The sequence below is a fragment of the Fistularia commersonii genome, chromosome 24 (genome assembly GCF_037954325.1).
Source record: "Fistularia commersonii isolate RoL2024-O1a breed Wild chromosome 24, RoL_Fcom_v1.0, whole genome shotgun sequence".
NCBI lineage: Eukaryota > Metazoa > Chordata > Actinopteri > Syngnathiformes > Fistulariidae > Fistularia > Fistularia commersonii.
Genome location: NC_141307.1, coordinates 3385819 through 3401448, shown reverse-complemented (window position 1 = coordinate 3401448; position 15630 = coordinate 3385819). Strand labels below are relative to the sequence as shown.

Sequence of the window (15630 nt, the reverse complement as noted above, 5' to 3'; positions counted from 1 at the left end):
CTAATCTGTAAAAAAAAAAAAAAAAAAAAGCCTTTTAGGTCCTGAAATCCTGAAAAGAAACAAAACCTGGAGAGAAAACCACGGAAAGTGAGATTTGGATAAAGATACAGAGCTAAAAATGAACACTAGACAAACTCTTATAGATATATATATTTTTACAGTATACCCTTGTTTTTCGCGGGGGTTACGTACCAAAAAGAACCCGTGATAGGCAAAATCCACAAAGTAGAAACCTTTATTTTTTTTTTACAAATATTATACCATTAAATACTCTATTATACACTGCTGCTGTCATCCTTATGTTTTTTTCTTCCTTCTTTATGGAACGAATGGAAGATTCATTAATTTTGAGTGCCGACCTACAGCCGCATAGCTTTTACCTTCCCTTAGCATGTCCAGAAGTTTAACTTTATCTGCGATAGATAGCATCTTCCGCTGCCTTTTGGGAAGTTTTGTCAACATTATGAGTTTTAGAGAAACTCGAAATTGCAAGAGAATTTGCACGTACATCATGTAAATTTGTCAAGCTGTTTTACGTACGTGTACATATTAAACTGCGACGTTATTGACGCACAGGTAGAGAAGAAGCGGAGTGACTTTTTAGCCAATCAGAATGCAGAACACAAAGCACCATGCAAATCCGTGAAGTAGCAAAACCGTGAAAAGTAAACCGCGTTATAGCGAGGGATCACTGTGTATATATATATATATATATATATATATATATATATATATATATATATATATATATATATATATATAAATATGGTTATTTAAATGATGTTTAGAAGCATAGATAAATATAAACTGTTTTTTTTCAGTTGAATTCTTGGTCGGCTGCTGCTTTCAAGGTCCACCGGGCACTGGGATTTTTTGAATATCTAACTCACCTGTGACTCTTTTTTTTTTCCATCTGTCTGTTATCACAGCTGAAAGTTTGTCTCCTAGCAACCACATGAATCTGCCACGGTGTGTGTGTGTGTGTGTGTGTGTGTCTGCATGGGTGTGTGTTTGCGTTTGATTGATTGATTGAAGAGTCTCTGGTTTTGTTGTGCGAGACTGGTAATGACCTCGGGTCAATGCGTCGTCCCCCGCTGTTGTGTTACTAGCACACACACACACACACACACACACACACACACACACACACACACACAATGCTTTGCAGAGTCACCATCTGCACTGAACTTTTTCCACTAATCGGACGACGTCTAAGGCGCTTCCTGCTAAAAGCCAGCCGTCTAACAAAGACTGTTGACACACACTCTTGGTTGTCCATTGTGTCCGACGATGACACACACACACACACACACACACACACAAATATGCAAAGACAAACCTTTTCTTTACTTGTCGGGCCCTACTGTCAGGGCAGATAATCGCCTCTCCGACCTGCGCGCCCGTTCTTTGTCCTCCGGCTCAACTCGTGTTTTTGTTGTTTTTTTTTTTTTTGTCTCCACTTGTGTCTGTTTGCCCTTGAGCGAAGTGCTTGGTGTCACGGCGTGCACGTGCAGGTTCACAAAAGGCCGCCTCAAAGAGTTATTTGACTTTCGCCTCCGTCGCACAGGCGAGAAGGATGGCTTCTAAACGCGTCGAATCAGCTCATGAATAACTAACGCGCTCATTATGAATGAAGAATAGGATCAACGTCGCTCCCGAGGCGCGACCGACGACGACGTCTATCTATCCATCTGTATGTTCTGTTCCAGCCCGGCGCAAATGAACTTTTATTTTGCTTTTATTTTGCTTTTATTTTGAAAATCCGCCGTCTCCTGAATGTACTTTTTAGTTTTGAACCGCTCATCTCCCTCCGTCGGTCCCGTGGATGCTCGCCCTTCCCCCCCCCCCCCCGACCCCGAGAGGGATGACGTAGCTCGGCCGTGAGAGGCCACCCTGTGTTACCATGGACGCCCGGTCACACACACACACACACACACACACACTCTCCCGCCTCTGGCGCCCCTCCCCGGAGCCGCCCCACCTGTTGTTTCACCTGCAGCGGGAGCTGTCCGCTGCCGCCTCACTACGGCTTGGACGAATAGAAGTCAACGGACGGTAGGGTGTAGAGCGTGCGTAGATGTGTGTGTGTGTGTGTGTGTTTGTATGTGTGTGTGTGTTGCTTACACACCCTCACCTGACCACATTGCTGCCCTCCTCACTTTTTCCCCTCTCCTTCCCCCCCAGACGCTGTTAGACGACGAACATCGTGAGTCTGATGTCATCCACTTCCTGTTTCTCCCGGTGACATCATGACTCCTCTTCCTCCAGCCTCGGTGCAGATGTTCTCCAGAAGCGCCAAAATCAGGGCCGCCGTCGGCCTGGTGTGCACGGCCGCCGCCGCCGCCGTCATCTTCTACCCGCCCGCTCCTGGCTTCCTGGCCGCGATGGGAGGCGTCTGCTCGTGTGAGCGGTGCCTCGGCGACGGCGAGCACGAAATCGGGCGGCTCCTCCGCGCCTCCCCGCCGCCGTTTTTATCGGCAAAACACAAAACCCCGGAGGACGCTTTTAACTGGTGGAAGGTAAATGTGTTTTGGCCTTCTGGGAAAAAAAACAGGAAAAAAAAAACACGTGGAAGAAAAAATAAGGAAAATGCAAATTACAAATTAACCACAAATTACAAATGACACATAACTTCCTGTATTGATCTGCCGGATGTCAAATACTGGCAAATAGAAACATTTTTTAATTCCATTTTGAGGATGTGGGTCATCTCGAGGTCTCAAGCAGGCAGCGTATCGTTGTCTGTCATTAATTGAATTAATTCAATTAATTTTTAAAAAATAGGATTCAAAATTGAAACCCTCAGGAGTGACTTGAAATGTTGAAAATATGAAATGAATAAAAATAATTGAAGAAAAAAAAAAAGAAAATAAAAAAAAAAAAACGCAATTATAACTGTCAAAAAAAAATCTTTGGGAAATAAAAAAAAAAACAAAAAAACAATGTTGTTGTTCTTTGAGAAATGGGCAAATCATATGGATAATCTCGCTTCTCGTCCTCCTCAGCGCCTGCAGGGCGAGAGACGCGACTACCGCTTCTTCAACGCCACGCTGAATGGCCTGTTCCGGTTGTTCCCCCCCGTTCCGGACGTGGTACGGCCCGACCCCGGCCGCTGCAGGACCTGCGCCGTGGTTGGGAATTCCGGGAACCTGAAGGGGTCGCGCTACGGGCCCCTGATCGACTTCCACGACGTGGTGATGAGGTCAGACCCTTTTCCTTCCGACTCCGGCGGCCGACGGATCGATCGGCTGACGCGCGTTCTTGCAGGATGAATCACGGTCGGACCGAAGGCCACGAGGACGACGTCGGGACCAGGACGACCCACCACGCCATGTACCCAGAAAGCGCCGTGGATCTGGACGAGCGCACCCGCCTCCTGCTGTTCCCTTTCAAGATCGACGACCTGCTGTGGCTCCAGCGGACCTTCTCGCCGCGGTAGGTTGGACGGAGACGCCGGGGTCACATCGGATCCAAAATGGCGGACGGGTCGCTCGATGTTTATCTATTGTCCCGAGTTCCCGGTGGTCATCGGGTGGATGTTCCTGCCGTTTTATCGAAGACAATCGGTGGCGCCGTTCTCTCTAGAGCAGTGGTTCTTCACCTTGTTGGAGGTACTGAACCCCACCCGTTTTACATGCGCATTCACCGAACCCTTCTTTATTGGATGGAGGATCGGTTCGTTGATGGGTACAAAGAACAGGCGGAGTAGCCTTTTCATGGAATCTGGCTCCCTTCACCTTGAATTCAGCAAGCGCTATGTTCTTGTAGTTCCCATCTCCACGCAGCTGAAGGAAGCCTCCCCTTAGTTTTGCCGGTGCTGGACTAGAATTGCTCATCTTGTCTTTGCAAATCATCCAGTTAGGACATCGATTCCAATCGCGTTCCGTCATACACGTGAATCCGTATTGTACGTATTCTTCCGACCGCTTTCTTTTTTTGCCCGACATAATCAGTATGAAGGGATTAAAATATGAAGAAAGAAATCACATGACGTACCATCACGACAGTCACAAGTAACTACAACTGAGCGCGTCAAAATCCCCGCAGCACGGATAGGCCGAGCTATATAGCGTGATCACCTGCAGCAAGTGATGTCATCACCAATGTGTGTCTTGACCTCCGCCGAACCCCTGGGGTTCGATCGAACCCAGGTTAAGAACCACTGCTCTAGAGGTCAGATCCAGACATCATGGCTGGATCCACCAAAAACGACCAATCACGGATAGAACTGATCGAAAGGGAGAGGAAGCTGAATATCGTTTTGGACCGAAAAAAAAAGTGGAATAAAATCGTCGTTTCACCGTGAAATTCTCCCCGTCCACAGAAAGGAGGCCCTACAGAGCGGGCGGCGAAGAGCCAACAAGGACCTGGTGAGTGCCTTCGCGGCCGCGGCGTTGCATCCAGAACCAAACCTCACCGATTCCAACCGCGCTTGACGACAGGTGATGATTCTCAACCCGGCGTTCATCAAGTACGTGCACGAGGAGTGGCTGCACGGCACGGGCAGGTACCCGTCCACCGGCTTCCTCTGCCTGGCGGTCAGCATGCACCTGTGCGACGAGGTGCGTTCTCCGATTCCCCCTCTTTATTTTATTTTTCCCCGTCTTCGCTTTTCGGGATTTGTTTTTTTTTTCTCGCGTCCCGTCACTCCGTCGCCATCTCGTCCAATCAGCACGGTCGTTACGGCTTTGGCTCCGCCCCCCGCTCAGGAGGTCAGGCCTTCGTCGCTCCACCTGTTTCTCGTGAACGTCAAGAAAAAAAAATAAGACGCGCCAGTTTCGGCGGTGTTGCAACAAACATGGAGGGAGACGAACATGTTTGATTTTGGGGGTAACCACGGCAACAAGAAAGGGACGAAAGCGATCGATTTTTTTGTGTAAAGGAACCCGACCTTTTCGCAGGTCAGCGTCTTCGGGTTCGGCGCCGACGACGAGGGAAACTGGAGCCACTATTTCGAAGCGCTGAAGAACAGAGGCCTGAGGACGGGGCCTCACGCCGGGACGCGAGAATACGACTTTATGGGGAAACTCCACCGGGAGAGGATTATACGCTTTTTTAAGGGACGCTGAGCGCATAGGAGAGGATCCATTTTATTTTTTGGGGGTTTGTTTGTTAATCAGCCGCTGATGATTGGGATTATCTCAGCTCTCTAATCTCCACACGGACTCACGCCGGGTTTGAAAGCATAATATTTGGTTGGGTTTCCATTTCTGTGTGTGTGCGTGTGTGTGTGTGTGTGTGTGTGTGTGCATTTGATGTCACGTAACGTTTCCTGTCGCCGCAGGAAATGTGAATAAAGATGGGATGAACTACTGAGAGGTTAAATGTCGGGGTCTATGGGTCGGATACACAGCAGCTAGCTTGGTTCCGTGGGCACACACACACACACACACACACAAACAACCAACAACAACAACAGTAACACACACACACACACACACACGCACACCATATTTTGTTTATTTTTCAGACATTTTCAGAGTAATTGCTTGATTCTTATTCAATTCAAATTTTTCTTTTCCTCTCTAATTACCAAGTCATTCCCTTTATTCAGATTCATTTTAGGGGGATTTCTTCTCGTTCCAGAAAGGGAAAAAACAAATTCAGAAACTAGCAAATATTGTTATTAAATTGACTAAAAAACAGCTCAACTTTAATTGAAATAATAATAAAAATTTAATTTTTTTTTTTTTTTTTTTTTTTTTTTATGATGAGAAAGGTCGTCCTTCCCTGCAAAGCAAACACAGGTGAATTCGCTCCGAGTCGACGTGCACGTGAACCGTCCTGGTCGGTCGCGGGTGCAGAGACCCAGCAGGGATCCGGATCAGAGCGGCAGAAGGACAAAGGTCTGATGTCGACGTATGAGGATGTTGATATTTCCAAATCCCCCGCCCGTCCCTTCATGAGTGCTAAAGTAACAGCTACACCATTGACAAATACCATGCATCTTATCCACGTCACCAACTTGTATCTTATATTAACCACATCATTTGCTTGCGTTATCGTGATGAATGTTTATTTACACGGAGCGATGGCGCAAGACGGACAAGGTCCGTTAAAAAGGATTAATCTTTCCTTGTTTGCATTCTGATTTCACCCTTTTGTGTTTGTTTTGCGGAAATTCCAATCATTTCTCAGCCGATATTGAAGATTTTATCTTTTTTTTTTTTTTTTTCTTTTTAACTTTTCCTATTAATTTATTGTTCATTTTTGCAGAAACTTTCCAAGTGTTGCTTCGCTTTTCATTACCAAGGTCATCTCTTTTGCAGGACGTCGAGTGCCTGCTCATTAATTTCAGCGTTGATTTTCTAAGGAAATAAAATAAATGATATTAAAAGCTAGTCAAAAGTCAAAAAGGCGACGGCGGATTCAAAGTCCGATTGTATCTTCGAAGCAGCGAGTTGAGTGATCTGCATTGCGAGGCTGCAGACAAAAAAACACGGCAAATACTTCACTCCTGCTGCATTCATGCCCGGAAGCTGTTAGGATTTTGTAAAAATGACTTTTTATTTCATTACTTGTGTGTCTGAGCTTCATCTGATGAAGAAACTGGGCTGAACTTTCAGTCAAAAAGTAAAACGCGTCACAAATTTGGTCTATTTTTGTCGTGCATTGTTCGATCAATAACAAAGTAACTATTATTAGCACTGAAAATGAGACGCTTACATCAATTTGCCAGGAATTCCTCAAATTTTCTTTCCACAGCTTTCATTTCTCCTGTTTCCCGTGAATGGAAAGCTGATTTCCAGGGTTCCCAGGACGCCTCGTGCACAGACATGGAAAGACACGATGCCTACATGAAGGTTGGACTGTGGTTTTACTTTTTACTCTCAGTTGAGGAGAGTTTTTTCATGCTTGACAAAACCAACATTACAAATACAGAATGAATGGCGACAGAGGATAAGAACCGTTGTCTGTCAGCATTAGTAGCTCAAAACTGTAAATAATAACAATCGAATCTTTGTGCCGTGTGACGGAGACATTTATTTTGAGAGAAACGTCAGATGTATTCTTTGAAAATGGCGCCTCGGGAAGCTGAGATCATTTGAGGTCACGATCCGAACCACCTTCTATTACGCTTTCATTGAGAACGAAATGACCTTCTCCCTCACCTGCTGGTTCCACTCCGTCGCCCGACGCGATAGGAATCGTCCGGAATGCGACCGCCTTGGTCTGCTCCTAAATAATTAGCCAACCGGTCAGACCTCTTTCCCGCTTCTGTGACAGTTAAATATTAAAAACAGCCAAAAAGATCCTTGCAGATCCTTTAGCTCGCCGTCAAACTCCTCAATTCCCTGCAACCCTGCAGACCCCTCGTCGCCACGCCAACCACCCCCCGCGGAGTCTAACGTCGCTCATGATACATTTATTAAATAAAGGCGGAATGAGCGGATCTACAATTTGCACAGTTTTGACCAGTGATTTATTCATATATACTGCTCTAAAAGAAAATAATGAGAATACTTAAACAACACAAAGTAACTCAATCACACTTGTGTGAAATCACAGTTTCCACTTAGGAAGCGACACGGATTCATTTTGACTTGTTTTTAGGACATTATGTCAACGTTGGATCAGCCCGGAGTGTGTTTTTACACTTTCATTTTCAGTTTGACTCCGAATCCAGACCTCCATGGGTTCATACATTTGATTTTCGGCGATCATTTTTGTGTTATTTTGCTGTCAGCGCATTCAACTATGTAAAAAACAAAATATTTAATAAGAATATTTCATTCATTCAAATCCAGGATGTGTAATTTTAGTGTTCCCTTTATTTTCTGGAGCAGTGTATATGTATATATACATATACGGTGCGAAAAAATAAAGGGAACACTTAAACACCATGTAACTCCAAGTGTTCCCTTTATTTTTTTGAGCAGTATATAATTCTATTTCTGATTTTATTTTATTCTTGACGCTCACAATTTTGATGCTGCTACCCCATGTGCCTCCAAATTGCCCCTCAGGGACAAATTAAGTTTTTCTGATTTTGAGCTTTTTCTCTGGAAGCACCAGCCTGACCTCTAGTGGCAAACTTGTGTAGGTGCAGAAACTCCAACGTTCACCAAATTCAAATCGATTAGTAAAGGTCAGAAGGTCAGAGCAGGTTAAACAGGGATTAAACACAAGTTTAAATAAGACCGAGAGGATTAAAGTGTATTTTTTATCGACAATCCTGTGTGTGTGTTTCCGTTTTCATAGAAAAAGAATTAACCAATAAATGGAACGTGCATCCCCGATCTTGATTTTATTTAATGCTGTTTGTGTACATTTTTTTTTTTTTGAAAAAAGGAATCCAGGGACAGGAAATGCAAAACCTAAAAGCGGGTATCTTACTGGGTCCAATCGAGTAAATGTTACTTTCACTATCTGTCAACGGCTGCTGATGGAAAAGTAATGATGCTGCCTGTGTTTGCTGTGTTGCGGCAGGACGCCCCCTGCAGACGAGGAGTGGACCATCCGCCAGACGAGCGCTCGTCTTGAAGCCAGCCCGCGTGCTTTTCGTGCCAGAACAAACACGCAGCGCCATCACACAACGGGGCTCAGTGTGTGATGATGATGCTCCTCCAGCCTGGCCTCGAGGTAAAACACACACACTCACACACAGGCAACAGGAGCACGAGTGTGTGACGGTACCAGCGCCCGCCTTATCAGAGCAGACTGTTTTTATTGTTATTTATTTTTATGGTGGGAGTGCATGTGGCCTTCTGTGTACTTTAACCCCTTCATGCCGCAGAGAACAAACAACAACTGTCAAATAAGCTCATTTTTTTATTCATTTCAAGATCACAGAACACTTTTAACACACACCATTTATATTATAATGCTACTTGAAAATGTTGTATTCAAAGAAACTCAAAACAAAAGCGAGCTGCAGTCTGTGCTTGATGTGAGATTCCAAAGTAACTTACAGAACACAGAAGGGTGAATTTGAATTCATAGAAAATGCGCGGGCTTCAGAAGCTATAAGTGAGAGGATGCAGCTATAAGTCTGACAGGCCGCTGAGGGAAAAATTTTATTTTTTTCAAACCACGTCTCGCATCGGGGGGACGGGAACGCGTACAACCTTGAGGTGACCTCAGGCACTCGCCTCTCTTGATGTCCGTGTCACGTCCAACCGGTCCAAGTAAACAACCTTCTCTCAGCCACTGCTGCGACGGACCCCAGCTGAGTGTAGGATGTTTACATGAACTGGAACGGAACAACTCAGAAAGCAGTTACCAAAACACGGGGCCGGCGTGGTTCTCCCGCTGTGAAGACGTGAAGCCGACACGGGGTCGGCCTGCGCGGAGTTGGACGAAGCCGGAGGCAGCAAACATCAGACTGAAAGCTCTGCAGATGTACAGCTTCCAGTCGGGGATGTTTACAGCCTCAGACCACGTACGTTGGCTGCCTCCGTGACGTCTGGACGTAATAAACGGTCGTTGCGTCTCAGGATTCCTATAAAACATGGTAAAAAGGAAGGGAAAAGTTAGTCTGCCCTCTTACTTGCCTTTTAAAGACGCTGCTGTGAGGAGAGATTATTCACAGAGCAGGAATAAAATGTCAAAACTAAGTGCTTTGTGTATTAAAATGGAAACGGCCAACAGTGCGTCATCACACACACACACACAAATCAATATCAATAAAAACACCACAAAAAAGAGGAACTGAGCATTCTATGGGAGGAAACGCCAGAGGCAGAAAAAGAAAAAAAAACATGAGAGCCTGCTGTGACAACAAGCATAAATATACAAACAGGACTTCAATTTAACAGTAAACATAAACGAGAGAGGAAGAGATCCCAAGATCAAATAATAACGTTAAAACAGTGTATCTATTCAAATACATATCCAGGGAAAGTAAAACAAGAGAGCTTACGATAAGGAAGTAGTGATGTGTTTCTACGAAAACTAAAAGGACTGCAAATGTTTGAGTTTAATTAAAACAAACAAAGGTGTCGTTTGCCATCACTTGGTGTGTGTTTGGTGTGTGGAGGTTGTAGCATGTAGCATGTAGCATGTCTGATCCTTGAGTCTCAGGTCAAGCCGGGAGAACTTTAGCTAGCCCGGACCCGCTGGAGGACAGCTAGCAACAGCTAGCTTGTTACGTCACACGGTAGCAGCTTTTCCGGCATTTAATGGCAACGGGCGGCGAAAACGGTAGAGAAGTTAACGTACAGCCGAGGAACACAGTTCAACTCATCGAGGCCGGTTCGTGTGTCCCGTCCGGACCGCGACACCGAGAGGAGCTAACTTAAAAGAGCCGCTGAGTCTCGGGCGAGCCGCGGCAACCGCCCCGGGCGGACCGCCGAGGCTAGCGGGCTTTCGAAAGTAACTTTGTATGGTGTGGAAAACCGGCCGCGGCTAGCGATTCCATATAGAAACTGTTAGCTTGTGTTACCCAACGACCTAGGCTAGGCTAGGCTAGCCGTGCGGCTAGCAGCAGCGGTTAGCTTGCCTGTGACCCTAACCTTCTGCTGTTTGACGTCTCCTCGCCGGGGGAGAACGCGGACGATCCCGCGCCGTGCCGGCCCGGCCTCGACGGCTGACCCGCGGCGGATCCCCCGTCAAGTTTCACTCGCTTTCCGGCTGTCGCGGCGTCCAGTCCAACCCCCCCGGGCAGCACGGTCCTCCGGTCCCTTCCATTTCCATTCACTTGTCTTTATTTTGACCTTTGGTTACTCGACACCAACATTGACGTCATTGTCATGGCAACGAAGCCCCGCCCACCGCCGGCCCGGACGCACCGCACCTCCGTTCTGCACCTGACATTTACACGGCGGGCCGCAGGAAATAAACACACACTTTGTAAATAAAAAAAATAAAAAAAAATATATATATCTTAGCCTACTTTGTTTTGCATATAACTGCACTAATATTAATCGCCACTAGTGCTACTTCTGCGACTCTTACTACCACAGGGCTACTGTCAATGCTTCTAGTAGTACTACTGTGAGCATCCCTATTGTAAACATACACAACTACCTCCATCTCTGCCACTACAATCACAAATATTACAAGCTGCTGCTTCTACAATGAGGACTACAGCTACTACACCCCCCCCCCCGCTAATACAAAATACCACCACTTCTAGGACAACCTGCAGTTGAGACACGAAAGACAAACACCCTGTTATGAGCATACAGTCCAGTAGTTAAAGGTGGGGTCGCTTTATCGATAAGAATTATTGAACAGATAAAGTAAAATAAAGTAATGAACTTAATTGAAATTAGTTTTTTGGATAGTTTTTGATTTTTTTTTTTTGTCCTTGATGTTTTGCTATCTATTTTTTGTGACTGTCTTTTGCCATTTTTCAATTTTCTCCCTTTTATTTATATTTTAATATTGATACTGTCATTGTTGCGCTGCTGTGACAGAAGAATTTCCCCTATGGAAATCAATAAAGTAAGTATATCTTCCTGAAAGCAGGTGCCGTGCACGTTGAATGACCCGGTATTGTCGTCATCATATCTTAGCGGCTCGATGAAATCGATCAAATAATCGAATTTGTATATTCCGCCATGTTTCTCTTTTCTAACGCAGGCGTCAACATGTGCAGGTGAAAGCTGTTTACTTTGAAGGGAGTCTCTTTGGCTTCCATTCAGGCGATTGGTAATAGCAGTATAACAAATAACTGTAATTACCAGCAAGTCCCACTTCATGCTGTGAGTTGTTTATCAGCTGTAATATGTTATTATCCAGCAGGAGTGTAAACGCGGCGAGCCGTACTCTCCTGCTGACACTCCACGTCAGTAGTCACTCTGAGAGGGTTATCTGGTCCGTCGGGACCCTTCACAGAACCGTCACAGAACCGTCACAGAACCGTCACAGAACCCTCCGCTCAGAACGGGCCTGTGCTAATTATGTCTCCCCGACTCTTTCCTGCGCGTAGAGTTTTATTTAAACATCCATGTTCAAACACTGACAGGTGAGGCGTGTTGACATTTTTGATAAATGATGCATTAATTCATTAGAATGAATTGCTTGGGCAAATTAGTAGCTCACACACACACACATCACGATAATCACTTTCGTCAGTTTAAACAGCCCATCTGCATTTATTAGTTTTCCAATAACTTTGCACGCATTCGTATGTCACGTAGAAGCTCGGAGAAAAAAAAAAGGATGTTTTGACTTGAAAGAATCAGGATTGAACCGCAAACTACCAATAAATAAGATAAGATAGATTGATTCCCAAAGGGGAAATTTGTTTGTCACAGCAGCACAACAATAACAATTTCAATAAATATGAATCTAAATAGAAGAAACAAGCGACAACAACTACAGCAAGGCTAAAAATAGATAACAGAATGACAACAACAACAAGGATAAAATCGATAGCCACAATGACAACAACGAGGGTAAAAATAGATAACAGAATGATAACAACAAGGATAAATCAGTGACGCCCGCATCAACCGTCTCCCCTTCTTGGACCGTTGCGTTCACATCCAACAGGACAGAAACCTGGACGTCAAGATTTACAGGACAGCAACCACACCGCCCTGTTGAGCACAAACTGGCGGAAATCAGAACTCTACACCAACGGGCCAAGAACATCCCGTCAAGCGCCGAAGGCAGCAACACCGACGTCCAACGCCTTGAGATCCTGCGGCTACCCATCCGCAAATCCGAAACCGGCAGACGCAGGAAGAAGGAACAGGAGGACGACAACAAACAAAAGAACATCGTCATACCGTGCGTTGCTGGTGTTTCTTGAGAAACTCCGAAGGGTGTTCAACAAACACCGTATACCGGTACATTTCACACAAAAGGCAAAAACTGGTGCACCACAAGGACCAAACACCCAGGAAGAAGATCAAGAATGTGTGTTTGCCGTCAACCGCGCTGAGGATTGTGACGACGTCCACATTGGAGAGAAGAAACAACCTCTGCACAAACAGATGGCCCAAAACAGGAGAGACACCTCAGGACCGGGACCTTCTGCACCCTCCAAACAACCGGGAAAGATCCACCATCAGAAGCAGCCCCCGCTAACGTCCACATGAGCCGCAGTTGGTGGGATCCAACAGGTTTGCCTCCTTTGTTTAGCTTCATCTTTTCACATTCCAACCCAGGTAATCCCACAAAAGTTAATCTTTTGTCCCAACGAACGACACCCGCTTTAGCACAACAACCCCCGTAGTCCTAGTTTCTGCCCATCAACCCTGACGTTTACATAACAAGCCAAAACCCTGGCGGTTATATTAGGAAGCTCCCCTCAGGTGGTTAGAACTGAAGAAGCCCCTTGGATGAGGGATGAAATGTCTTCAAGTGAAGAAATTAAAGTCTGGTTGCCACAACAAGAAGATTTCAACATGAATTAATTGATCTTCTACAGCGCTTATCCTGCACACTGGGTCATTGGGGGCTGGAGTCAATTCTGGTTATCGTTGGCCCAGAGACGGGCCTTAACTTGGACTGGACTGAGGTACATTTAGCACCACGTGAAACTCTGTCATTTTAATTTTTCTGCCCGCCTTACTTTTGTAGAAATACATCCAACCTGTTAAATCCTCAAAGAACTCCAAGGAGCGTCATAATAAACACTTCCCGCTCCTCAGCGTCACAGCTTGGCCACGTGGCTGATGTCATCTCAGATTTGCACGCAAGCCACATTTAGTTGATGAAACGTAAATATACTGCTTAAAAAAATAAAGGGAACACTTGAACAACACAATGTAACTCCAAGTCAATCACACTTCTGTGAAATCATAGTGTTCACTCAGGAAGCAACACAGATTCATTTTGACTTGTTTTAAGGACATTACATCGAAGTTGGATCAGCCTGGAGTTTGTTTTTACACTTTAATTTTGAGTGTGATTCCTAATCCAGACCTCCATGGGTTGATACAATTGATTTCCATTGATCATTTTGGTGTGATTTTGTTGTCAGCACATTCAACTGTGTAAAGAGCAAAGTATTTCATAAGAATATTTCATTCATTTAGATCTAGGATGTGTTTTTTAAGTGTTCCCTTTATTTTTTTGAGCAGTGTATATTCAAACAATAAAAGTTCAGAGTGTCCGCACAGTGTTTTCACAAGTGGTGTAATTCGCCATTGTGGCCACTAGAGGGCGCTAAACACACCTGTGAAGCTGAGTCCAGTAGGTTTTTAAGGGATGCAGTATTTTAGTAATACTTACTTGAGAGTCAATCACGCAAAGATATTTAGTTTTGCACTGGAGTTTATCTGGAAATGTAAGCATGTGTGTTTTCCTTCAAGCGTACACCAGGCGTTTACGAGTTTTTAAAAGATACAACCCGAAATGCGAAGCTCCTGATTCCCGCTGCCTTGCTCAAAGGAAGAAATAGCACCGCGTGAGGTTTTCAAGTTTCCGCTTCAACCGGCTGCTTTTCTCAGGCTCCCCCGCGCGAGGTCGGGCTGCGTCCGCCTGCTCTCGCCGCCGAAAAACCCTCCCGCCCCCAACCAACCCCGTGATGGATTACGGGACATTTACTCAGCATTTAACATTCCGAACACACGGAGCCGCGGTGGATTACTCTCTAAGCAACCAATTTCCACGCCAGAAATAAAGCAAGATCAGCATATCCCTCCAACCCCCCCACTCCCCCCCTAACCATCGCCCCGTATAAAAATTATCCCCGGAATATGGATTCAATTGGTTTCCGAGGAGCGCGGTGACCTCAGCTCAGCCGCTCCACCATTCTTAATAATTCATACGACATATCTACGTTATTTCTTATGAAAAGAGCAGCCGATGAAAATCCATCTATAACCGAACCAGGAGAATTGATTCCCCCCCGTCTGAAGTGGCCCACAGCTATTATCAGACTGATTTTCTCTGCGCAGCCGAGTGGAACGCCCCCCCAACTCAACCCCGACCCATTTTATTTATTTGTTTTTTTATGTTCGGCGAGATGTGAACCGCTTGATAAGCGACAGCGAGGTGTGTGTTCGCCGCCGTCCCCCGAACACGTGCGACGTCTCGCATTCGAAAAGCCACTCTTTTGGCTGGAAAAATTGGATTCCTTGTTTTTGTATTTTCATTCATTTATTAAAGTTGCCATCTTATTTTAAAAGCGTCACAGCTGTGTGGATCTGGATGTTGACGACGGCGGCGGCGGGAAGAGACGGCGGATAAACAGGAAGTGGCCAATGAAAACAGGAAATAAGTCGCAGGAATGAGCTACGACAACCAAGCGTGGTTGATCTTGCAGGGCGTGTATCATTGTTAATTCTTTTATGGACATTAACGTTATTACTGTATCGCGTCCGCTATTAGCATGTAACTGTTAGCGCTTGTAAAAGCCTTTTATGCGCCCCCTTACAAAGATTAAAGTAAAATATTAAAAGTTATCATTTTGGTTTGACAATAATAGAATTGATTAACATATTTATATTTATATTAAAAAATCAAATTATTACATTGAAATATACGTAATATAAGAATGAATTACAGAGAGAAACAAGTATAAATTTAATCAATCAATTATTAAAAACATTCATATTCATACTCAAGTTGGACAAATTGAGTGCGACTCAAAGCAAATACGCTGATTTAAAAATTGATATCTAGGACATATTTTAATCATATATTTTAATGTCCCGACAGAATCTGTGCTGCTCGCCCTGCTTATTCACACCTCTTTTTTTCTTTTTCTAAGCTCCTCAGGCGACGCAA

The 15630-nt window shown here is 45.0% G+C and overlaps 1 protein-coding gene across 1 annotated transcript; it reads left to right on the top strand.

The window, feature by feature from the left end:
• Positions 1–2189: 2189 nt before the first annotated feature.
• Positions 2190–5069, top strand: LOC147219706 (CMP-N-acetylneuraminate-beta-galactosamide-alpha-2,3-sialyltransferase 1-like). Its single transcript, XM_086171179.1, has 6 exons — positions 2190–2519; positions 3006–3202; positions 3268–3435; positions 4325–4370; positions 4443–4562; positions 4902–5069. Exons 1-6 carry the CDS (start codon positions 2250–2252, stop codon positions 5067–5069), a joined length of 969 nt encoding a protein of 322 aa, XP_086027305.1. The 5' UTR covers positions 2190–2249.
• Positions 5070–15630: the final 10561 nt, after the last annotated feature.